At 42.5% G+C, this 25,180-nt stretch overlaps 1 protein-coding gene across 3 annotated transcripts in view; it reads right to left on the bottom strand.

Moving 5' to 3' along the window:
• Nucleotides 1-8,584: 8,584 nt before the first annotated feature.
• Nucleotides 8,585-25,180, bottom strand: part of ALS2 (alsin Rho guanine nucleotide exchange factor ALS2) — an 80,385-nt gene continuing 63,789 nt past the window's right edge. Inside the window, exons 27-34 of one of the 3 annotated variants that reach the window (XM_066575424.1) lie at nt 24,759-24,916; nt 21,428-21,556; nt 20,551-20,727; nt 18,473-18,518; nt 17,574-17,635; nt 16,673-16,822; nt 16,246-16,342; nt 8,585-15,135 (exon numbers count right to left, since the gene is read on the bottom strand). In XM_066575424.1, coding sequence (XP_066431521.1) covers nt 15,097-15,135; nt 16,246-16,342; nt 16,673-16,822; nt 17,574-17,635; nt 18,473-18,518; nt 20,551-20,727; nt 21,428-21,556; nt 24,759-24,916 — 858 coding nt within the window. In that variant the 3' untranslated portion in view covers nt 8,585-15,096. Of the gene's footprint in view, nt 15,136-16,245; nt 16,343-16,672; nt 16,823-17,573; nt 17,636-18,472; nt 18,519-20,550; nt 20,728-21,427; nt 21,557-24,758; nt 24,917-25,180 lie in introns of those variants that run through there. The other 2 variants (XR_010786329.1, XM_066575425.1) reach the window with 2 other exon arrangements.

Here is a 25,180-nt window from a genome sequence, read left to right as displayed (position 1 = left end):
ACCCTAGGATGATATCTGGGTTATTGACCCATTTGAAGGAGATCTCAGCTGTAGCATGCTGCCTAGGGATTCAGGTACAATTCTTCCCTTGCTCATTACTGTATCCAATCATGACTTTGACCTCGTCCCCAACTACACTTCCACCTTGTTCTTTGGATTGTCTGCCTGGCACCTGTTGTCCAGTTCTTGGTTTGAGTCATCCTCTAGCTTGTCTCATTCTATTTTCTGATCCGACACCACCACCACCTCGCTCAGTTTCTGAACACACCAACCAATTTGTGACTTTTCTGGAGATTGTGATTTGGGGAACTTCCTGCAATAAATTCCATACCTCCTTACAACAGTTGTGGGTGAACATGAGGTGGACTTTGCAGTCCAACCTAGCGTGTACTCAGCAGATTGTGGCTTAGAAAATCCACACCTGGTATGTGCCTATAGCAGATCACCTTCTTCAATTGCTGCATGGTCCCGATTGGATACTTACATGCCTATTGTAGTTGCTTTCAGAGGTGGAAATGGATCAGGATGGGAAATCTGACTTGTTTTCACCTTCACAGGCCCCAATGCACTGTGTGTTCTGATACCTTTCCATTCTAGTAAGCATTAACATTTATGCACATGAATCAGCTTTGGGTGCCCAACACCCTGTCGCTGTTTCACTGGTTGTCCTTCCTTGACGACTTTTAGTAGGTACCAACCACTGCATATTGGCAACCCCTTATAAATTTCACCACTGTGCAACAGCACTTAAAATTTCAACTTTTTGTAAGTCGCTCAGACTTTTTAGGCTTGCCTATTGTTCTAGCTTCCAATACTACTTGACTTTTGACTTGCTGCGTAATACATAGCATTCAGAAATAAAGTCTTCAGACCCTTTCACTTTTTTTTTTTACATTTTGTTTTTGCAAGTTAAGGAAAAATTCTAGTTTTTCCCTTATCATTGTGCACTCAATACCCCATAACAACAAAGTGGAACAGGATGTCTGAAAGATTTGTAAACTAGCATTGACATAAATATTCAGACCCTGTACTCCGTACTTAGCTGAAGTACATTTGGCAGTGACTACGATATTACACGCTATAGTCACTAATTACTTTAGAAGTCTTGTTGATCTGGGGATTATTCCAATTGCCAGACTTTGAAGTCTGGAAGGAATTTTTCCCCTTCAAAAATCAGGAAAATTGGGTTGTCATTTTTTGTTTTCCTCTGGGTCAACACTGGAGAAGGAAAGGAAGGGAATAAGTTGACCATTTGTCTTTTTTTCAGCCTTAAATACTATGTTACTGTGATTACAGCCTCTAGTCTTCTTGGGTATGATGACAAGGTTTGCACAGATCATTTAGGGATTTTTTGCCATACATTTTGCAGATCCTCTCAAACTGTCAGGTTGGATGGGGACAGTCTCTGGCCAGACAATTTTCAGTTTTCTCCAGAGATGCTCAAATGGGCTCAAGTCAGAGTTCTGTCTGGGCTACTCAAGGAAATTTGGAGTAGTCCCTAAGCCACTCTTGTGTTTTCTTGACTGTGTGCTTAGGGTCATTATCTTGTTGGAAAGTGAAGATTCTTCCCAGTCTGAGGTCCCTTGTGATCCGGATCAGATTTCATTAAGAATATCTCTGTACTTTGCTCTAATCCTGACCTGTCTCCATCCCCCAGGAGCTAAAAACCACCCCCATGACATGATGCTGCCACAACCCTGCTTCACTGTAGTGATGGTGCTGGGTGGGCAGATGATGAGCAGTGCTTGGTTTCTTCCAAACAATGCTTTGAATGGAGGCCGAAAGGTCCATTCTCTGTTTGATCAGATCAGAGAATCTGTTTTTTCACAAAGACATTTAGGTGCTTTTAGGCAAACTTCATGTTTCAATGGGCTTTCATGTAATAAAAACAGCCGGTGGCAAAGTAAAAAAGTGACTTATTACCCCATGCCAAGAGAAACGATACGTTTCGACCCCTAAAAGGTCAATGTCAAGCTTGTAGTGTTTCTCTTGCCATGGGGTAATACATCTCCTTTACTTTGCACCACTTTATGCTGACACAGGCTGTTTTATTACTGGTAATTGTATTTTGGTACAATTGTGGTATATTACAGTGATCACTGGGCTTATTTAGCACTCTATCCATATTGGATACTAAGATTATCTAAGGCTAGCATTGTGTAATAAATAACTATAGTTTACAAGTGACTGATTGTGCACCAGCAAAGATGAAGTGAAAAATGAGCAGAAAGGAAGCGCAACTGCTGGATGCCATGTCAAGCTGTAGCATGCCGGCTGATCAACAGATCCTATGAAGCAGCTTAATGACAAAAGGCAAAACAGAAATTTCCCATCTAGAAGGTCTGGAAACAAAATGAAAAACATCAAATCTTGTAGAGCAAAAAATTCTCTTTCAAATAGAGCTAAAAAAAAAAAAAAAAAAAAAAAGTACATTCCGATTTTTGCCTCTGAAAAAAGGTAATTTGCATAAAAATGTTTTTTGCCATTTTTGACTCATTGTATCTTAAGAGCTATGCATCCTTTTGGGTCCATAATGTGAATAATGAGAAACATTTCTATGGAGTACACATTGATAAATTCAGAGCTGAGTTGGATTGCATTGATTAGGAGTTATTACTGCTTAAAATAGGAGTTTTATTTTGCGCGATAGAATTTTTCAGCTACTTTGACATGCAATGGTGGCAGAATGATGATAAGAGTGGCAGTCTGAGTAGCTTAGCTGGATTCAGCACCAAAAGTTCTCCTAGTGTGTGAAGTTTCATTGCTCTAGAGTCATTGGAACTGGCTTGGCAATGGATTGAAATCGCCACTTTTTTCAGGTTGCGCTGTAATCACATGACAACCCCCTAGATTAAGACCTGTAGCTCATGAACCAAAGCACTTTAAAGCCTAATATTCTGGCTTAGTTTAGGGTCAGGTTCTATCTTTGTGCAAAGTTTTATTGAAATCGGAGATGGTCGACTGGAAGCGTTGGTTGAACTGACATGGAATGACCCTTTGGTGGCTCTAGGAAGAGGCTTAGTTGTGCTAAACTTCTTCCATTTAAGAATAATGGAGGCCACTGTACTCTTGGGAACATTCAGTGCAGCAGACATTGTTGTGGTCTTCTTCAGATCTGTGCCTCCACACAATCAAGTCTCTGAGCTCTACCTAAAGTTATTCCCTCCTCCCTTGGTTTTGGCTCTGATATTCAGTGTGAGCTGTGACATGGGGGTGTCTTAAAATTATGTTCAATCAACTGAATTTACCACAGGTGATTCCAATGTGCAGAAACATCTCAAAGATGACCAAGAGAAATGAGGCCTCCAGAGCTAAATTTGAAGTGTCATAGCAAAGGGTCTGAATACTCATGTCAATGCAAAATGTACGTTTTTCATTAAAAAAAATTTTTTAACAAAGATTTCTAACATTTTGTTTCCACTGTCATTATGGAGTATTGATTTCAGAATGGGAAAACATTTTAATTTGCACTAGGCCACAACATAACAAAATGTAAAAAAGTGAAAGGGTCTGAAGACTTTCCAATCCATTGTATATCCAACCCCTTAACAGATGCCAATGTAACAAGATAATTAAGTTATTCACTTGTTAATGGTTTTCATATGGCTGATTGATGTGTACTAGTTATATACCACCATGAAAAGGATTATTCTTTATGTAGTGATCACTGCCTTTTTAACCATTTAATAGACATTATCATCTTACTCCATTCTGTCATTTCTCATACACAGAACACTTTATACACATTTTCTGGCATTCCTTAATGCAATAACCTCATGAAAGTAGGATCTTGCGTTCAGGTCAACAACATGGTCTCCTATTGAAAGGTGTTGAGCTAGTAGAATAACTTCTATCTAGATCAGAGGTCCCCAACTCCAGACCTCAGGGACCATCAACAGGTCATATTTTCAGGATATCCTATGGTAAGAACACCTGTGGCAATGTCTGAGGCACTGACAATAATTACATGACCTGTGCAATTCTGAGGAAATCCTGAAAACATGACCTGTTGGTGGTCCCTGAGGACTGGAGTTGGGGACCTCTGATCTAGATCATACAGGATACAGATAGTGCCCAGATGCGAACAATCTGTCCTGCACAGTATGATGTAATGCTATGGCGTTACATCATACTGTGCAGGGACCGGACAGGCTTCTATCAAGCCTGATAGAAGCCTGTCCGGTCACATCGCGGGACAAGGTGCAATTGCCAGGCAGCCGGGGGCCCTCTGAAAGGCCCCAGGGCTGCCTATGCAGAGCACCTATCAAGCCGTGCGCTTGATAGGCAGTCTGCAGTTCTGACGAGCTGTGCGGTATTTAACCCCTTAAGGACCAAGCTGTTTTGTACCTTAAGGACCAGACACTTTTTAGGGATTTTACCCATGTGGCAGTTTTACTGCTCCATTTTTTTTTCTTTAGCTACCAAAATTATTTTTGCTGCGTTTTTTTTTCCGTGACATATAGGGCTATTTTTTAAATATCTTTTCCACTGCCTTTTTTTCCCGTTTTTTAGTTTTATTGGGGCTAAAAAAAAAAAAAAAAAAAAAAATTTTTTAAACATTTATAGTTTTTAAAAAATTATTTTTATATTTACACTAAAATAAAGTATGGGAATGGGTTCCTCTCTGTATTTTGGATGTTTTGATATATAGTATGTATGGTTTTGGTTTACAGGGCGCATACGGCGACGGTTTTTGTTGGCCTCTGCTTTGTGTTATTCTCTTTCTTTTGTATGTATTGTTGTTTTATTCTGTTATTTTGTCTTACTTATGTGTGTAATTGTGTATTTTACTATCTATGTCCCCCATGACATCATATAAGACCTCTGGGGGACATTCATTTTTTTTTTAACTTTATTTGACACTTTCCCACTGTAGCTGGTGCGTCCATAGGAGCCCTAGTTACAGGGGAAAGCAGCCCCTCTGGTGACATTAGTCACCTGCAGAGCTGTCAGGGTCTCGTCTGACCCTCCAGCTCTGCAGTAGCAGGGAATCCCGGGAGGTCACATGACCCCCCGAGGCTCCCGTTGTGAAAGTACATGTTACTTTCACTTTCCCCATACAGTGCTCATTGAGCACTGTATATCGGGGAAGCAGAAGACAGGAAGGGTTAAAAACCCCTCTTGCCTTCTGCTCCGGGTTATCAGCTGTCACTAACAGCTGATAATCCGTTCCTGCCTCTGACTGATTGCAGAGGTAGGAGACTTAGAGCACCGCTGTAATTTTACTATCGGCGGTGCTCTAAGCCCAGGACCAGCCGCTGTTAATTTACTGTGGCTGGTCCTAAACGGGTTAAAGTGTTAACAGTTCTGACGAGTGGCGCGGCTCGTCGTAACTGCTGCTACCGGGTGTCTGCTGTAAGAATAGCCGGCACCCGACGTTGTATGGAGCAGGATCCACCCACAATTCTCTCCATACAAACATTTGTTCGGACATACGAACAGATGTACTTGCGAACAGATTCCTGAAATGGAACCTGCTCGCAAGTAGGGGACCATCAGTATATGAAACATCAGAGAGGGTGTAGTCTGCCATTCTGGAGGCCCCTCTAATAGCCAGACGGGAATGCTGCTGGAAATATTTATCTGCTGCTAGACTGGAAGCAGCTTTTAATTAGGACATTGGAGATGGGGTAGTCCAAATGTGACCACCTTCCTTTATTACCACATGGCCTGCTTACATACGTTTGATTCTACTAATATGTACCCCACATTACTCCTATACAAAAATACCTTATTTGGTCTCCATTTTTTCTTCTCCCATTACTTGGCCATGTGACACTCAGGTTATATTTTACACTTTGCCATGTCAGATGTTAATTCATTTGTTAGGCTACTAGGAATAGATGTATTTGATGGTGGACTTTAGTTGTCACCTTAGGGGAACAAATGTACAAATATGTGCAAATTGACAGAAAAGAGTAGAAATTAATAGATAGCACCTTCTGTGAAGGGACTGTACTGCCGGTAGTAGAAGGTAACACGGAAAAAGAACGGTAGATTTAGCTGAATGCTACAATGTAAATATTTAGAAATTGGTCAAAAGCCATTCAGAGCACAGCACCATCAGCAAAGAGTGACGCTGATAACTAGAACTTATTTACACTATATCTATATTTCATTGTGTTAACATTTAGGAGCAAAGTTGGCTGAATACATCGATTCAACAAAACTTTTTGTGTATGAAGGTGTGCCAACTCTCGCTTGACAGATGATTCTGGAGGAAAGAGGGATTGGGCATGTTGAATTTCAACATACCGATCCTTTGTTCTTACAGGAGATAAGCTGCTGCCACAGGTGATTGGCAGCAGCTTATTCCCCTCTCCCCATTGAGAACACATGCACATTGGGCCAAACCAACCGTGCATGTGTCTAGTGGAACCGGGAGGTACAGCTGTCTGAAGAACTATCTTGCTACTATGTTTTTCCAAATAAAGTGATTCCATCCTAACACGAGCTTTAGGTCAGTAAGCTATGTGCACTTTTGCAACTATTTTATTGCTCCTATGCATCTGAAATGCAAAATGTTCTTTAAAATAGAAAATCTTTAAAAATAAAAAAATAGTACTTTATGGTTTCTGAAGCTCCCATACAAGTCAATGGGTCTCCACAAACTACAAACAGATCTAGTGTATATTCTGATCCTGCGACTATTCCTCCTACCCCTATCCTTGCTAATCTACAAAAAGGAGAAGTGGGCAGGTGGAAGAGCGCCATACAATGTTCACATATGGCAGCTTGTAAAAATACAAGGATAAATAATGTGTGACATGATTATAAATCTAAACATTGAACATGGTTATTGATGCAATTTGTAAAGAATTGCATTGTAATACAATATTGATACATCGCCCACTTCTGAATGGCGCTTTTACTGAATCTCTCACACGAATATTAATTCACATCCTGATCTTCTCAGCACACCTCTTACTATGCGGACGCCCCCCTGCTTCTTGTACAGGTCATGGCCCCGGCAGTAATTACGTTAAGTGTTTATATTGAATATCTTACCTGGATGTAAAGCAAGATGAGCCGCTATTTCACTCCAGTATCATGAAGACCTGTGTGAGAAGTGTCATCAGCAACAACCTGTCTAATCCCATCACATCCTCCTCAACCAGGAGCTACGCAGGGAAGACTTAAGCAGCTTTGTTTAAAGTCCCAGTGCTATTTTTTTAAATCATAGTACAGCTTACACAATGAATGTAGCAGGAGACAGAATGCTTAAAATAGGCCCTCTGCTATACAAACATCAATATATAGCTATGGCTATTAGTAACAAATAAGGGCGCACACATCCTGAACATTATATTACATACACACACAGGCAAATATTGGCACATTAAACGCATTTGACATCAGGAGGTCTTTTCATCTATTTAAATCCTATGTAGTATTAAGGCCCATTTACACGGCCGATGAACGCTCCAAGGACAGTTTGAGTGACAGCTTTGAGCGATCATTTTGCATAAACTTTTGAGTAGCTACTCAGCTACTTAAGAGCAATTAAGTGTGCAAATGAAGCCTTAGCTGAATGCAGTTAATAGCCTGAGGGCTCTTATCTGCACTCAGATCCTTTGTTCTCCAACAGGCAACAATGCTATCAGTACTACCCGTGGAGAACTGCTGATAAGGCTGAATGACGATTTTTAGGTTGGACTGAATTTAACGATCAGCTGCACGAAAAGTGCACGATGGGCGCATATTTAGACGCAACGATTATCACTAAAATGATCGTCGCTCCGTTTAAATGGGCCTTTGCTCTTTTAAAATGCCTGTAACATATCACTTTCTTGCTTCTCTTTACACCGTGAGATACAAACCCCTTCTTATGCATAATCCACTTTTGAGCATAACAGAATTAAAAGGGCCCCTCGAGCAAAAACAAATTTTCCATCCCTGCTCCCCTCACACTCTGCAAGCCTCTTCTGTGTATTGTAGTCACTTTCATGCCGTGCAGCCCCCTGTCTGATACTTATCAAGGAGCATCTTGCCTGTGTTCCTTTCTTGGCAATTTCTGTGGTAGGTCCGTGTAATAATCACTCAGACTGAGAAATTGAGTAGTTTCAGACAGCATAAACCCAAGTAAATCAGATCTGGTCAGAAGTGAGATCACATGACCATCTGAGGAGGAGGTGGTTAGGAGCTCCAGATAGAAAAGAATAACTAACCAAGGTAACACTAACTCACTTATATATACTAGGGGGATAGTTACATAATGAATGGAAAAATCTGAAATGTTCCCCAAAAACGTTCTTCCAGGGGAATTAGTAGCTTTCCCTTCTATATAGCCATGTTTGTCCTTCACACTGCAAAATTAGAACTATTCGCCAAAGACTTTTATCTGTGCTTGGGAGTATTCCTACGTTACTCCAGTACAATGAATGCAGTAAGCTGTTCCTCTATAGATGAAGTGGTAAATGAATGCCAATGCCGCAAATTAGGTGGAATAGACTGTACAAACTCTTTGTTGCACCCCTTTATGGTACATTACAACAAACAAGAAAGCAACACAAAGCAGCGTAGGGATCTCAGACATTATCAGGTAGCAATATTACATGATTTGTAGAAAAGAAAAAAAAAACGGTCCGATGAAAACAGTTTTTATTAGAGATACTGTAATGTAGATTGTAGGTAGAGTACAAGAATATCATCACCTTAAAGCAACCGTCAGGTCCTGGGCAAAGATGGCACAACCACTTCTCTGACTACCCAGCGCACACCATCATCATTAGTCTAAGACACCACATGCTGCTTCGACTAGCATGAGCAGCACTGGCCAATCAGAGCAGCATGTAGTGTCTTAGACTACCGATACATACTAATCCAGCGTGCATGTGCATCAGGTAGTCAAGAGAAACCGTGCTGCCATTGTTCAGGACCGGAGGGTCGCTTTAAGGGCCATTGCCAATCAAGATGGGACTGGCAAGAGTTTACCCTTTATTTGTACCCATTCAGCACTAAGAATACTGGGAAATAAAATGAATACAGTTCAATGCAAATACTACGTGAAATAAACCAGCGACGTGAAACCTTCTTGGATCGCACAGTTAAATTAGTTAAGAAAACCCCCCAATCCTATACAAGATGAACAATACAATGTTTTGACCACTTTATAAAATCAGTTACAAGTCAGTTTAGTCATTGACATATTTACATTAATTATACAAAATGTTAATTCTTTTTCACAAAACATCACTACATTTTTCCAGTTATTGACAAACCATAGTAGTAGCGGTCTACGTACGGTAAAGGAAATGTTAGACTGTTATAGCAGAAGTTAAAGGAGCACTCATCATTGTATCACTGACTTCTGCCTTTAAGGAGTGCAGCTCTGCAGCTCGCCATCCCAGGCTGTTTATTCTGCACTTCTTGTCTGCCCTCCAGGTCACATGATCAGCACTCTGACAACACTCTGTGTCCTGCAGTTAATGAGGCAGCTATAGGTCAGCTGCCATAAAGAAAAACTGCCAGTGCAAAGTACAAATCCTGGGTGGAACTAGCTCAAGAACTGGATTCTTCATAGCAGAAGTCATTACTGTAATAGATTCTCCCAAAATAAGAGTGTTTCTTTAACTTTAAAAAAAAAAAAAAATTCAGTGACTGGACTTGAGCCCGTACTGGTAGGCCACGTCAATGCATTATGAAATATGCTCCGGCGTGATGCAGAAGTACTGGCTACAAGCAAATCGGATGGGTCAAAAAAAAACAAACAAACAAAAAAAAAGGCGGTTTATTATCTGCCCTATATGCAAATGGCAGTGCTCTTGTATGAGTTCATCCAAGTTGTATTTAACATATTGCACAGGTAGGATATGAAAGTCCATATTAACAGTGTGAGCTTCACAGTGAGGTATAATTCATTATACGAACTGTCCAGCTATGACAGATCCCACAACCATTTATTGCCGTCCACTTCTTAATGTGTCATTTGTTATACTGTAGGGTATTGCAAACAAACATTATTGCTCAACTGGGGCCGATTTAGATGAAAAGATCTCACAATGTGCAAGAACGTTTATACAGATAAGGTGACGTTAATGCAATGGAGTAGAGCGATATTTTATGGGTTTTCAAACAGTGTATCTGGCAGCCTGTAGTTGGGGGGAGGGGTAAGCACTCTAAAGAGAATGGAGTCAGGTGGCTACAGTCCCTAAAACAATTATTGCCATGAAGAAAATATAGATGGTTGTAAAAGCAATAACCCGACACCACGGTGAAGAGTCAGGGCTCCATCTTCACCGCATTTACAATGTACGCTAGACATACAGGTCAGGTAATGCAACTGTTTGCATCTATTTTGAATCTCATTGAACACCTCCACTCCCCAAACAAACATATATGGGATGCCTCAGTTTTTCATAGCTTAGTCAACTACGTTATTCAATATGGAAGGGAAAAAGAACAGTCTTGGCATATACCGGGTCAGTGGGCCCTAAGAATACATTTGGTGTATGCTCTCATAGACTTCCAAGTGAACAGAACCTAAACTCACTATGTGCGGCGGAGTTGCACTTTAAATAAATTGGAAGAAAAAAAAGGAAACTCATGAACAATGTAACGTAAAGCGTGCATATAAAATACCGTATAATTACTGGCCAAAAATATAAATAAAAACCAAGCACCTAGAAGGAGGAGTAGTTTTGCCCCAAAGCTCGGAATACAGTTACATCTCAGGCAGATCTGTAAATGATGAGAGTTGTGGAGTTATTAGATGAACAGTCTTGCCACCTAACGTCCTAAAAGTGGTTCCCTCCTTGGCCTATAAGAGGCTCTCGGAGGCTCCTTGTGTGTAGTGACCTCTTCTTCCACTTGTGTAGAGCTTGTTGACCACGAACTAGACGCCTCTACGACACAGAGAAGAGATTTCACCCTGTTACCAGAGTTTCAGAGGGGTGCATTATTGGAATGTGAGTAGATGGTTGGTCGTATCAACGAATTGCCGCCATCTGGGTCGTTCTGACCTGGCTGTTAGGAGGTGTTGGGAACAGTGGATGCATGAGGACACGCACACAAGGTGACTGGGCTCGGGAGGATCCTCAGAAGAGGATCGTCTGATCCTGTGTATCAGAACCATTTCCAGGTGCTTGGCTGAAGGGCGTTTGGTCTCACGGCGCCCATTATGTATACTGCCTTTGACACCAACCATCATCTCCGTTTGCAGTGGTGTCATGAACGATGAAAAGGAACCGCAATGGAGTGGAACCGGGTTGTCTTCATCAATGAATCCAGGTTTCTTTTGTGCACAGACGACAGCTGTATTTGTGTGTGGAGGCTTAGGGGCGATTTCCCCAATCCTGCCTTTGCTATGGAGGGGCACACTGCCCCCACTGCTGGTGTGATGGTCTGGGGAACCATCACATATGACAGCTGGTCACCCACAGTAGTGGTACGAGGGAGAATGACCGCTCAATGATATGTTCAGGACATCCTGCAGCCACATATGTTCCTCTTATGGCGGTTTCCAAGAGGCATTGTCCAGCAGGATAATGCACGGTGGCACACACAAGATCATCACAGAAATGCCTCCACAACATTGCCACACTTTCGTGGCCTGCCCGGTCACCAGATTAATCAGCAATAGAACATGTATGGGACCATCTGGGATGGTAACGGACAGCCTAGGAGTCTGCACAATCTAGAGGCTCAGTTACAGCAAATATGGACGGATATGCTGCAGGATACCATATGGAACCTGTATGTCTCCATGCCCGCCTTATCACATCTCGTATCCAAGCTAGAGGCGGTACAACAGGGTACTAGAGCCTCTATGCCTGCCCGTATTACATCTTGTATCCAAGCTATAGGCAGTACAACAGGGTACTAGAGCCTCCATGCCAGTTTGTATCACATCTTGTATCCAAGCTAGAGGCGGTACAACAGGGTACTAGAGCCTCCATGCCCGCCCGTATCACATCTTGTATCCAAGCTAAAGGCAGTACAACAGGGTACTAGAGCCTCCATGCCCACCTGTATCACATCTTGTATCCAAGCTAGAGGCAGTACAACAGGGTACTAGAGCCTCCATGCCCACCTGTATCACATCTTGTATCCAAGCTAGAGGTGATACAACAGGGTACTAGAGCCTCTATGCCTGCCCGTATTACATCTTGTATCCAAGCTATAGGCAGTACAACAGGGTACGAGAGCCTCCATGCCAGTTTGTATCACATCTTGTATCCAAGCTAGAGGCGGTACAACAGGGTACTAGAGCCTCCATGCCCGCCTGTATCACATCTTGTATCCAAGCTAGAGGCAGTACAACAGGGTACTAGAGCCTCCATGCCCACCTGTATCACATCTTGTATCAAAGCTAGAGGCGGTACAACAGGGTGCTAGAGCCTCCCTTCAAGGGGTCAGTTTTCTTCAATAAATTATCTTTTTGCTCCGATATTGTAATTACTGATTTATATACGTTACAACGACACAACGTTTCATTTGATTCTGATAACTCCTTCTCGGTGATAGATTTTTATTTCTTTTTTTACAATGAGTGAATACTGGAGGCTGCAGAACCCAATTCATGCTCTTCAGTGGAAATTTTGCCCGACTAATGTCAAAACATTTATTATGTCCAGTGCTTAGGTTTTCAAGAAATATTTGGATTTTACAGACACAAGTGTGCTCAAATCAGATTGTGTAAATACACATACACTGTATACCCAAACGGTCCACTCAGTGTTAGACGCTGAAAGCAATAGGTAAGGCTGGGTTCACACCTATATTAGGGCTCAGTTCACGGTTTCCGTGTCTCTGTTCAGTTTTTGGAGGAGAGGAATTGAAATAAAAGCAGTTTTTTACCCCATTTAATTCAAAAACAGAAAGCAAATGGAAAGGCTTCAGTTTGCTTCCATTCTGTTGCAGTCCACAGCATTTTTTTTGTTACAAAACAAGGGAAGGCTGACGGACTGGAAGCCAGTGGAAGCCTTTCCGGTTTTTACAACCCCATTAAAGTCATTGGGTAAAAAAACAGATCCATTCTATTTCAGTTTCTCGCCTCCAAAAACGGAGTAGAGGGGCAGAAAACCTGAACTGAGCCCTAAAGTAGGTGTGAAAGCAGCCATAGGCCGGGTTCATAGGACCGGTTTTACCTGCGGGCCATGTGTATATCGCTCTCTCGCACGAGCACGCAATGACATGCGTACTTGCTACGTGTCACCAGTCCCCATACACTAACTTGGAGTGTATAATACTCGCTAAGACAGCACATGCCATGAGTTTACGCACAAACTATATGCGCGTAAAGAAATACACACAGATGTGAGTACCTCAATAGAAATCAATAGGCTATTGGCATTGTGTGTTGCGCGCTACATACAATGACCATACGCCTGTGTGAGCTCGGCCGTAGCAGAATAAAACCTGCAAATGTTTTTTTTTTAATTACATTAAATGTAAATAAAGTTATATTTTAAAATGCTGTATTCTAATATTTACAACACTTCGGGTTTTATACAGGTTACTGATTGCTTGCAGTACCAAACACTGAATGGAGCATGGGATTTTATTTGCAGACCTCTGTATATACACTCAGATCATTTTCTAGATGCTTGTGTGTGGATGGTGTAAAATTTTACTTTAACTGCCAAAAAGCAGTATCTTAAATATTTTTTGCAACACTGATAGAACGTTCATCCATACAAACCTTTATGTACAACGTAACGATATGTCAACAAGGCGGAGCTCACACTGGAGGCTCTGTCAGCAGTTACATCAGATTTAGTGGCAAGAAATAAAAAAAGTTGCATGCATCACTATTCTTGCCAACAAATCACAACTGAATGTCAATGGACCTCACTGTGAATCAATGGGATCCATTAGGTGCTGTTGGGGTAGTCATACAAGGGATCGGCACTGTGTTATGGCTTCCGATATAAATGGCAGCCGTGACGCTGATGTGCAAAAAGCCTCTGACCGGCTGAAAATCTCCAGATTGGTTATACACAACTTGACCAGTTCAAGCGGATGGACAGAATATGTTCAGATAACTATGTTACAAGCTGTAGCGAACTTGTTAATTTCCTCTTCTTATTTTAAATGGCAGTGTGTTTGTGCTGCAAGCAAGCTCTCTGGTGGGAGCGCATGGTTATGCCCCTTTTACACAGGTCGAGAAGCTCACGGCTCTCGCTTACCTAAGCGAATGATCTGGTGACATCATCACGGCTCATCCATGCTTAGGCAGGCTGCTTAAACTGCAGTACGAAGAAAAAGGGAGACCTGTCTCAAAGGGCAGTGGTTTTGGTGAGACACTCAATTTAAGGCAATTTCTAATATTACTTTATGTGAACACATTAAGCTAGTGTCTTTCCTGGCTTGGTCTATCCACACACAACTGTATATTCAATACAGCCTCAAAAATCTTGTAAAAGTTACCGTATGATATAGCCTAACTTTTAAACAGCCAGACTTCTAGTCAGTTCAGCTGAGGGATCGTTCATAAAGTTGACCTTTAAACTAATTATGTCCATATAACCAAGTTTGCAAAAAAAAAAAAAAAAAAGAAAAAAAAACAAAACAGTACTGCTAAAAAAGGAGAAAAACAAGTTCTAAGGCTGTTATATGGACGAGCTTCAACACTGTTTGCAGATGTGGGAGAGGTGAATGTTGCACTTGGGCCAGGTTGTACTATACTGTACAGTATTTTTTTCCTTTTTTGACATGTATCAAGAATAGACACATTTCTGCACGGTCCTTGCTGAGACACCGGTGTGCGTTCTGCATCAAACTTTGGCTCAAAAAGAGGCAGCAATAAGAGCGACCTCTATACTGCGTCGAGTAGAATTCATGCCAGGTTTCAACCGTTTACTGTACTCTGTTAGCATTTTAGAGATGCAGTCATACATGTTAATGCTTATTCATTACTAAATCCAATCAAGAACATCATCGCTTCAGTTACAAAAATGAACTCCACACTTGCAGCTCAGTCAGTGAATTGAGCTGGCTTAGCACCTCCCTGGGACATCATACTCCACTCGTCAACTTCCCATCCGGTTCAGTATCTGGCAAGTTCACGGCACAAGTCACAGCACTGCAGGCAGCCTTCTTCTCAGCCTCTCCACGTTCTAAGTAAAACAGATTTGCCATCGATTCTCCTAACATCTAGTGGAGTTTCTCGTGTTGGATTTGGTAATAGCACGCCTTCAAAAGAAAATAAAAAAAGTTACAAGGTTTCAATGAACACAAATGTAAAAAGAAGGTGGTCGATGACATTTCTTTACGCTGATCTTTCCTCTTCCTAAAGACTAATCGACGCTGGTGCTGATTCTTACTTCCCCAGAGGTGCTTTTTCCACAGTAGGTTCTTGTCCGCTATGCCCTTTTTGTGAAGTGGTTACTGCAGGGAAAATATAGTATTGCCTACCAGCCAATCCAAAGAATGACCAACTGTGTCATATATGGATGGTTCGCGTCTACACCTCAAATCATGGATGGTTTCAGAAGGTCCCAAGTGATGCAGCCTATCCTAGGTCTATACGCTCTAGTAGGACAGGGATTGTTGTCATGAGGCAGAAATGTTAAAAAGAAATGTTCCTGTTACATGAACATTGTCACCCGTTCCTATATACGAGGGGCGGAATAAATAAATCTATAACATACAGTACGATACTGATACATGATCAAATATTTTAACGGCTGTCTTGATATTGGGACGTTGCACCAATTGGGTTGAAACTCTTCTGGTGCCAATCACTGCAGTGCTTGATGAACCAATCACAGCCATCGCATTGAATGGCTATGATTGGTTCATTGAGCGCTGCAGTGATTGGTTCTTGAGCACCGTGGCTCAGCCAATCAGAGCCAGCGCTTTCTGGAGGTGGAGTTTTTGAAACCCCTGACCAGGAAACGCTGACTGAAGACAAGTGCAGGAGCTGCGGGGAAGTAGTGCGGCGGAGCGGACTGTGCCTGTTAGGTGATGTATTGTTTTGTTTATGTGTTTTGTTTTTTTTAATGCTGCCAGGGCTTATATTTGGGGTTGGACTTATATTTCAAGCTCCCCCCCTCAAAAATCCCGGCAAAAGAGCGCTATAAAGTTGCGATATTGCCGCGAGAAAACACAGCGATATCGCACAGAACACAGATGCGATATCGCTGTAGCCCATTTGAAAGAGGCATCATTCACAGTAATTATCATTCAGTCTCGCACGAGCCAGTAAAAAAAAAACTGATCATTCCGTGTAAAAGGGCCCTAAAGCCTGTAGGCAGTGACTAGATATTTTACAAATCTTAAGACCCGTGTATTTTTTTTCACCTTCAGTGTAGTAAACATAATTCCTTGTTCCCCATGCTGCAGATATGGATCCATAAGATCTTCTATTAGATGTACCTCTGAACCCAAATTTCGTATCCTGTGCCATAACAGGAAAGAAAATGCTTGATTATTATCAAAGTAAAGGGGTAAATTACTAAGACCTGGGTTGTCTAGCTGTAAACTAATGTTGGCTTGGTACTGCAGGTCAAGTTCCCATTCACTTCAACAGGAACTTCAAATGTAATATGGAGCCTCAGCACTGCAGTGCTTCCCGCAGAGTTCATCTCAGTGCATGAATGCAGAGTCTGGTGAACAGCTGAACGGCAGGGATCCCTGATAGCAGGCCCTGCTGATATATTATATGCCATCAATAGTTTACAACTGGATAACCCCTTTAAGGTGCATTAATACGTCACATTAGACAGACCTGGCCCTTAGCACAACATAAAGGAAGACGGGGAACAACTCATCCATGGACCAGAGAAAGCCTTCTTTGTGCGCCTCTTGTGCTTCTTGTGTGATCTCTTCAAAAGTTTGCTGGATGACCTTCAGTTTGTCTGCCGGAGTAAATGTAGTGCTGCAAACAATTAAAAACATTTGCTTTAAAAAGGAACTCGGCAGACTGCCCAAATGTTTTACAGCGACCCAGAGGGCTGCTGGAGAGCAAACACATATTGCGAAGACTAGCCCTGTCCACTGTGTGCAGGCATTGAAGTAGTTGGGTGCATGCAGTGAGCCGTGGTTTTGTGGACCCAAGGAGGGTGGACGAATGTGGAGGAGCACAACCTCCTAGGGGCCCATTACTCTAGCTCATCGGCTTAAGGGCACATGCAGACGACGGTATTCACGCCGGCCGATATACGGCGTCTCTCACTGCAGGGGGAGGAGGCTGGAAGAGCCAGGAGCAGTGCTCTGAGCTCCCGCCCCCTCTCTGCCTCCTCTCCACCCCCTCTCCGCCGCTCTGCACTATTTGCAATGAGGGGAGGTGGGGCTAAATTAACGGAATTTAGCCCCGCCCATCCCTCATTGCAAATAGTGCAGAGGGGCGGAGAGGAGGCAGAGAGGGGGCGGGAGCTCAGAGCACTGCTCCCGGCTCTTCCAGCCCCCTCCCCCTGCAGAGAGAGACGCCGTATATCGGCCGGCGTGAATACACGACCGATATACGGTCGTTTGAATGTCCCCTTAGGGAAGATGGCAGTTTCTTTAATCACCTCTTCTATACGAGACAAGATATATAATGGAACAAGCTTGTTAGACACAACAGAAGTAACATGCAGTAGTTGTAGGTAACATTCCTATTCATTACCCTAGACAAGAGACAGTAATACCTAATCTGCTGCAGGCACTCCACCGCTGAAGCAAAACAGGAGTCTTTAGTGCTTGGTAGAACCTGCAGAAGAACAAATTCTGTGTAATAACAGAGTATCCTAATACAGAATGTCAGTTTGTCTGGACTTTTAGATCTGCCATCAATTAAAAAAAACCAAATTGCTTGTCCGAAATGTACAAGACCAGAAATATATAAAAGTTAAAGCCTGCGCTCAGCGTGTCCATGTATATGGTGAGCGGCGTGTTATAAAGAAGCAGCATGATTCCTTGTGCTTCCTGTTGCTGGAGTAGAAGGCACGTCTAGCTTGCAGAGGCAGATTATTATAAAGCCTGTAGAGAGTCCAGGGACCACTTATTAGATGTAGGAACCTGTACAAGAAATGTCACCGAGGCAGAGATAGCTGCCAGGTAAAGAGCTCAGCCAGTAAAATGTAGAGGGAAATGCAGGAGAAATAGCAAAACTATGTAAAACTAATTGCTGTATCTCTCGGACCCTGAGGCTACGTCTACATGTTATGGAATTCAGGAGCAGGCACTTGTTAGGGATTGTACCCATCTGGTGGTTTTACTGTCCTATTTTGTTTCCTTTAGCTACCAAAGTTATTTTTGCTTTTTTTTTTTTTTTCTTTTTCCGTGACATGTAGGGCGATTTTTAAAAAATATTTTTTCCACTGGCTTTTTTCCCCTCAGTTTTATTCGGGGTAAAAAGCTTTAAAAAAAAAATTTGTTTTTAACATTTATATATTTTCCCCCCTAAATTAGTAGATTTACACAAAAATAAGGTAGGGAAATTGGTTCCTCCTTTTGTTTTGCCCATATTTTTATATAATATGTATGGTGTGGGATCACAGGGCACATACAGCGATTGTTTTGGTTGGCCTTGGGTTTAATTTCATACCTTCTTATTTTCACCAAAGAAATTAATACTGGTTGGCCAGAATTTTCTGCAAAAAAGTGAATAAAAAGATACATTTTAGTCTTTTCAATGGTTAATTACTCATAAAAAAAAGTATAAGAATGTGTTAAAGGTGTAATCTAGGAAACGTATGCAATGGCCGCTCTGTAGCCTGTGAGAAGCTCATCCAAGACTGTAATTAGGACAGGTTGATAAGACCCCAGAGGACGGGGAAGGGTCGATACCCAATACACGGTTTCTGTCAGGAAGCTCCAACCCCTCCTCTCAGGTCTTGTCAACCCGCTCTGGTGACATTTTCAGATGGGTTTCTTACAGGCTACAAATGGCGTACATTTTTTTGGTTTCTAGAATACACCTTTAACCTCTTCAAGACCAAGCCTCGATGTACCTTAGTGACCATAGCCTAGGCTATGGATATCGTGCGGATCTGCACCAAAATCTGCTACATGTGAAAGTACCCATATAAATTTAGTTTATTTCTAGGTAAGTCATTAAACATGAACTCTAAACTATACAATCACTTCTAACTGAATAGTATAGGTGATTGTAATAGAATGGGCTAATTTGGGGTTAGTACGTTAACTTACTTTCAAGTTTCTCCGTCCTCTGATATCACAATGACAGGAGAGAGGGGAAGAGCCGAAGAGAGAAAGGCTATAACAGCATCAAAATGAAGGAAAAGTTTGTAACTACAACAAACTTTCCCTACACCAGTGCTATGAGTGCTTGTCCCTCTGATGACTTCATCAGGACTTAAACTAATTAGGTCCCAATGATGGTACCCGAACCACAGCCTGTTTCAGGTGTTCCACCAGCTTGAGGGATGCAATTCCCTTTTAAGTGAAGAACTTAAATTTACGTCGCTGCTGCAGAGCCCAGGAAGCAACAACGTAAATTTACAGTGGACGGTCGAAAAGTGGTTTAAATATTGTACCACTTCAAGCTGTTTTTTTAAGTGAATGGGACCCTGCAGCGTCAACCTGGGCCACTGCACAATGGGGGAGCCGTCTGCTTCCTGCTGCAAAACAGTAAGAAGTGGGACAACCCCTTTAAAGAAGCAAATGTTTTGTGAGTTCAATGTCATAAGTCTGATATATGCACCAAATTCAAAGGGCTACAGTAACTGAGCAGTGTATTCAGGTTAAGCCAATATGCTAACAACTTATGCAGTGAAGCTTGTAGGAAGCAGAAATAATAGTACACTATTCACAAAGTTTGTGAATAGTCGACAAAGTATTACTTTAAGAACAGAGCTATGAGTATAACTTAATACATTAATCACACACAACTTAGACCTGTCTATTGATCTTCTTTCCTCTATTGATCATCTTTCAATGGCATAGACACCTGGCCAAAATTAAAATTGAATATATAGGACATGTTGGTCTTGCAATAAGGCGCTATATACCTCAGATAGAGCTTGGTTGGATGCTACTTTGGACAACAGGTCTTCGGCACGACCCCCAACTGCATACATGTTTTGAATGGGGACAGTGGAGTAAGGGCCTTTTTCCATGGACTGATCCTCTGCTGTTGTAACAAGTGCTGATCGGCGCTCATTAAGTGCTCCTTACACAGGTGGATAATTGATACTAGTACTAACCTTTGTCCCCACAGATTGCATTCACTGGCAGCACATCTCTCCGTGTACACACACAGGAAGATTTGCTACTCAAGAGTGAGCATTCATAAATGAGCCAATCAGCCGATGAACGAGCATCTGTCCGCTCATTGGCTGATTAGGGGCATATTCAAGAGAGCTGATGATCAGCAAATGACCGATCAAGCGAAAGCTCATGGCGGATCATCCTGTGCAAAAGGGCCTAAAGCCGCAGCTATACACCCCTGGTGGCCATCTTCCCCAAGAACAACAGTATTAGGCATGTTAAAAAAAAAAACAACAGCCGATCTTTCTTTCCACCCAACATATGCTGTCAAGGAAAAGTCAGAACACCTACTGACACATTAGATGTTTGGCAGACATTGATCAAATGTGTAGAGCCACCTTTATTGGACCGTGGTAGGAAAAAAAGACTAACTTTACTGTTTTGTCTACTTACTCTTGTACTCCCAAGAATGCAAGGAGTGCTGTGTCTGGTTGTTTGTTCAGTCTTAAGACACATTCCCAATAGGCACCTTCTTCCTTTTCGTGTTCCAAGGCATACAGCATAAACAAAGGAGGGTACAGTCTGGGCAATAGCACAGGTAGTAATAGTCCTGAACTAGTTACAACATACCTGCAAACATAAAACAGACAAACCATGAAGCCAACCAGTTACCATTTCTAGTGTGCCCTTCACTGTAATAATGAACAGTCCTCACAAAACAAGTCTCATACGGACAAAGCGTGATTGGAATCCTGATCACACTATCACCAGGCATGCTGGGACGTTGACAGAACAGCCGTTATACAGGGTTATTACAAAAGATCGTCCTGATTTGAAATGCTCATAACTCTTGTTTAATGACATTCAAGATACATAAATTTGATCTTAATGGAAGCAGAAAATCAAAAATTTTAATTTGGCAAAACTGTCCAACAGTAAGACTGTCCATGTTGTTCGTAGCAACCAATCACAGTACAGCTTTCTATTCTCAAGCTGCTGAGGTAAAATGAAAGCTGCACTGTGATTGGTTACTATGGGCAACAAGGGTGATTTACCTGTTGAGTTGCGCTAAATGAGGTCCAAAAAGTTTTATTCTGCTGTACTCCTAGCTAGGGATATATGAGACAAAGTGGCTGCCAACAGAGACCCTGATTTTCACGTCTACCAGTCTGTTATGAGTATTCAACATCAATCTCAAACAAAGTTTGAGAACAGGAAATCCCAGGTTTCATCTTACAACAGGACGGGGACTTCCCAGCATTTTCACAATTTTCTATTGTTTTAACTGGAAAACAAAGTTTGCAACACAAAAGTTCTATGGTTTGTTTACCCGGGTTCAGGAGACTCCGACTCCAAGCCTGTTCTCCCATTGCAGATATGAGGCTTGTCTGGGGATTCTTTGAGGGTGGTTGATGGCTGAATTGTGCTACCTTCTTCAGGAAGATCAGGAAACAAAAACCTGGAAAACAGCAAAATACAAAAATGTTTCAGTAAAGAAGTTCCTATAATCCATTTATCGTCTTATGTCAACTTCCATTTTCTGTGCCTCCCATTTCCATTAACCCCTTAACATCCCTGGGCATACAATTATCTCCTGGGTGTGTGGGGTTTATATGGTGCAGGATCATGAGCTGTTCTCGCTCAATACAAGATGAGTGCCGGCTGTCTGTAATAGCAAACCCCAGCACACAACAGCTGTGATCAACTCTGACTGCGGATGTTTACCTTCTAAATGCCACAATAGTTATTCAGTGGTTCCATTAAATTGCCATGGCAGCTGAGGGCCTTTTGGAGGCCCCCAGAGCTGCCATTAATGAATGTGTATCAAGGCGTGCTTGAGGCAAGCCTTCATGGCCTGTTAAAATGCAGTATACAAGTAATGCACTGGATGAACGGATCGCAAGTTCAAGTCCTCTATGGGGGGGGGGGGGGGGGGGGAGAAAACAAAAAGTTTAAAAAAATTGTATTAATTATTGGAAAAAATAAAAGGAAGTTTAAAAAAAACAAAAAACAAACAAACACATTTTCCCGTATTAATAACAACAAATTAAGTAGAAAAAAAAAAAGAAAGGAAAACCATATTTGGTATTGCCGAGTCCGGTCTAACAAAGTAACATTATTTATCCTGCATGGTGAACGGCACAGAAAAAAAAATGCACAATGCTAGAATTGCGCTTTTTTTAGTCACCTTATCTCCAAGAAAAGATTTAATAAAAAGCAATCAAAAAGTCACTTTAGCGTCAAAATAGTACAAATAGAAACAGAACATCCTGCAAACAATAAGCCCTCAAACAACTACCGTATATACCGGCGTATAAGACGACTTTTGAACCCCGAAAAATCTGCTCTGCAGTCGGGGGTCGTCTTATGCGCCGGTAATACAAAAAAAAAAAAAGTGTAAAAAAAAAAAATTTTATTACTCACCTCCCACGGCGTCCTGTCGCGCTCCGGCAGGATGTCGCTCGCTCCGGCAGGCTGTCGCTCGCTCCTCGTCCCCGCCGCAGCATAGCTTTCTGAATGCGGGGCTTGAAATCCCCGCTTCCAGAAAGCTAATACACACGCCGGCAGCCATGACAGCATTGAATGGCTGTGATTGGCTAAAGCACACGTGGCTTCAGCCAATCACACTATTCAATGACATCATTGAATGGCTGTGATTGGCTGAAGGCGCACGTGTTAGCAATCACACCCATTCAATGATGTCATTGAATAGTGTGATTGGCTGAAGCCACGTGTGCTTTAGCCAATCACAGCCATTCAATGATGTCATGGCTGCCGGCGTGTGTATTAGCTTTCTGGAAGCGGGGATTTCAAGCCCCACATTCAGAAAGCTATGCTGCGGCGGGGACGAGGAGCGAGCGACAGCCTGCCGGAGCGAGCGACATCCTGCCGGAGCGCGACAGAACGCCGTGGGAGGTGAGTAATAAAATTTTTTTTTTTTTCTCCACTGCATACCGGCGTATAAGGTGACAGTTGGGGGGTCGTCTTATACGCCCCGTCGCCTTATACGCCGGTATATACGGTATGTTCACAGAAAAAATAAAAAAAGTTATGGCTGTCAGAAGAGGACTGCAGAAAAATGTTATTCGATTCCAAAGATAATTTTATCTTTTAACCCTTTCCAGTCCAATTTGTATCCTGGTTTTCCTACGGGCTTACTATTTTTCTGCTTTTATACAACGCCGCTATCTGCTGGCTAAAGCCAGTACTGCATGAGGTGACACGTTGGATAGGCTCCGACAGCAGAGAGGCTGGCAATATACAGTAAGAGAACCCCGACGGACGTCTTCCAACATCGGAGCTATACAGCCTTAAATCATAATGTCTTCAGACGTCAGACAGTGGATTGGAAAGGGTTAAAAGTACAACAAAAGTAAAACTCTATACCGTATTTTTCGCTCTATAAGATGCACCGGATGATAAGATGCACCCCAGCTTTAGAGGGGGGAAAATAGGGAAAAAATATTATGAACTCACCTGGGAACAGTGCAGGGGATAGTGCCGTGTGACGGAGCAGAAGGAGCAGCAGAGCTCTGAAACAGCGGAGCTCCATGTCACAGCGGCCCTTGTTCGGCAGGAGGAAGGGAAAAAGCAGATTGGTGGAAGCAGGGAAACAGCAGCAGTTCCCACGGGCGCTTTCCACCAATCAATCGCACGTATGAGCGGCAGTGGGGAGGAGAGAAAACTAGTAAGCAACCACAATTTAGTTAGCACGACCGAGCGTTTAAACTCGTGATAGCACAAACAAATGGCGATGCAACAAATTTCGGCACGATAACTCTAGAGGACGCAGCGACTTTTCCCCCCACTGTGGGGGATGGGGAAAGGAAGAAAAGTGTGTCGTATAAAGCGAAAAATACGGTACATTTGGTACCGTAGTAATCTAAATGACCCATAAGATAAAGTGAAGTCACTTTTGCGACGTGTATGCTGTAAAAACAAGACCCCCCCTACACACCCCAAAGATGGTGGTATTGCATTTTTTTTGCCTTTTCACTCCACTTGGCAGTTTTTCAGTACATTACATGGTATATTAAATAGTACCATTTAAAAATACAACTTGTCCTGCAAAAAAAGCCCTCAGTTAGCTACATCTATAGAAAAAGGGGTTGGGATTTTTTGAAAGGGAGGAGGAAAAAAACTAAGGCCTCATATCCATGGCTCGTGCGGATTCCACGCAGGGAATCCCACACGGAATCCGCCCGTGCCCGCAGCCAGTGAGCCCAGCTTACCAGTTATCCCCGGCAGCAGAGTACCAGTTATCCCCGGCAGCAGAGTCTGCGTGGATCCCTCCCCTTCCGAGTTCACTTTACTGCGCATGGTCCTCATGGCTCACAGTCGGACATGCGCAGTATAGTTTTTTAAAATCTCCTGCTTTCCCGCGAATCGGCAGCATGTCCGCAGTGTGAGATGCGGGTGTGTCGCGGATCGGACAGCTTGCATTGACTTCAATGGAAGCTGCCCCTGTGGAACCACAGTAAAATAGAGCATGCAAATCAAATCTGCATGCTTTTATTCCATTTGCGGACGCCCATGCTTCTCTATGGGCGACTTGATTTGTGGATTCCGCAAATCAAACCTGCCCGTAGACACTGGGCCTAATTGCAAAAAAAAAGAGACGTGTCCTTAGGGGGTTTATATAAATGAAACGGATATCTCACCTCACTAGCTGGAAGATCCGTTTCAGATAGGACTTAATCTCTCTTACTGCTTCTTGTAGAAGTCTACGGTTGGCACCTACTCCGACATAAGTCATCCTGTACACTGCCACCAGGGTTTCCAAAAGTCGGCCAAGCTGATGCATTGGTGTTTCACAAGCCTATGGGTAGGAAAGCAATAAAATGGGTGGAGATGAAGAGAAGATGCTGCTGCAAAGAGTATACACCCTGTAACTCTATGAATCAGATCAATTTCCTAGTACACTTAAATATGGAAACAGCAGTATAGGCAGTTACTTCACTATATAGCTAAACCGATAATATTGCAGTAGCATATGGGGTCCTTCACATTCCCCTTCTCTTGTGGAAGACAATCATGCTAACTCTTCTCTTGCACCCCAAGCTCTTTTCCCAAGAAACATTTT

The sequence above is a fragment of the Eleutherodactylus coqui genome, chromosome 8 (assembly GCF_035609145.1).
Source record: "Eleutherodactylus coqui strain aEleCoq1 chromosome 8, aEleCoq1.hap1, whole genome shotgun sequence".
NCBI classification, from domain to species: Eukaryota; Metazoa; Chordata; class Amphibia; order Anura; family Eleutherodactylidae; genus Eleutherodactylus; species Eleutherodactylus coqui.
Note: the sequence above shows the minus strand (reverse complement) of the source record. Positions and strands in the feature narration are given on the sequence as shown.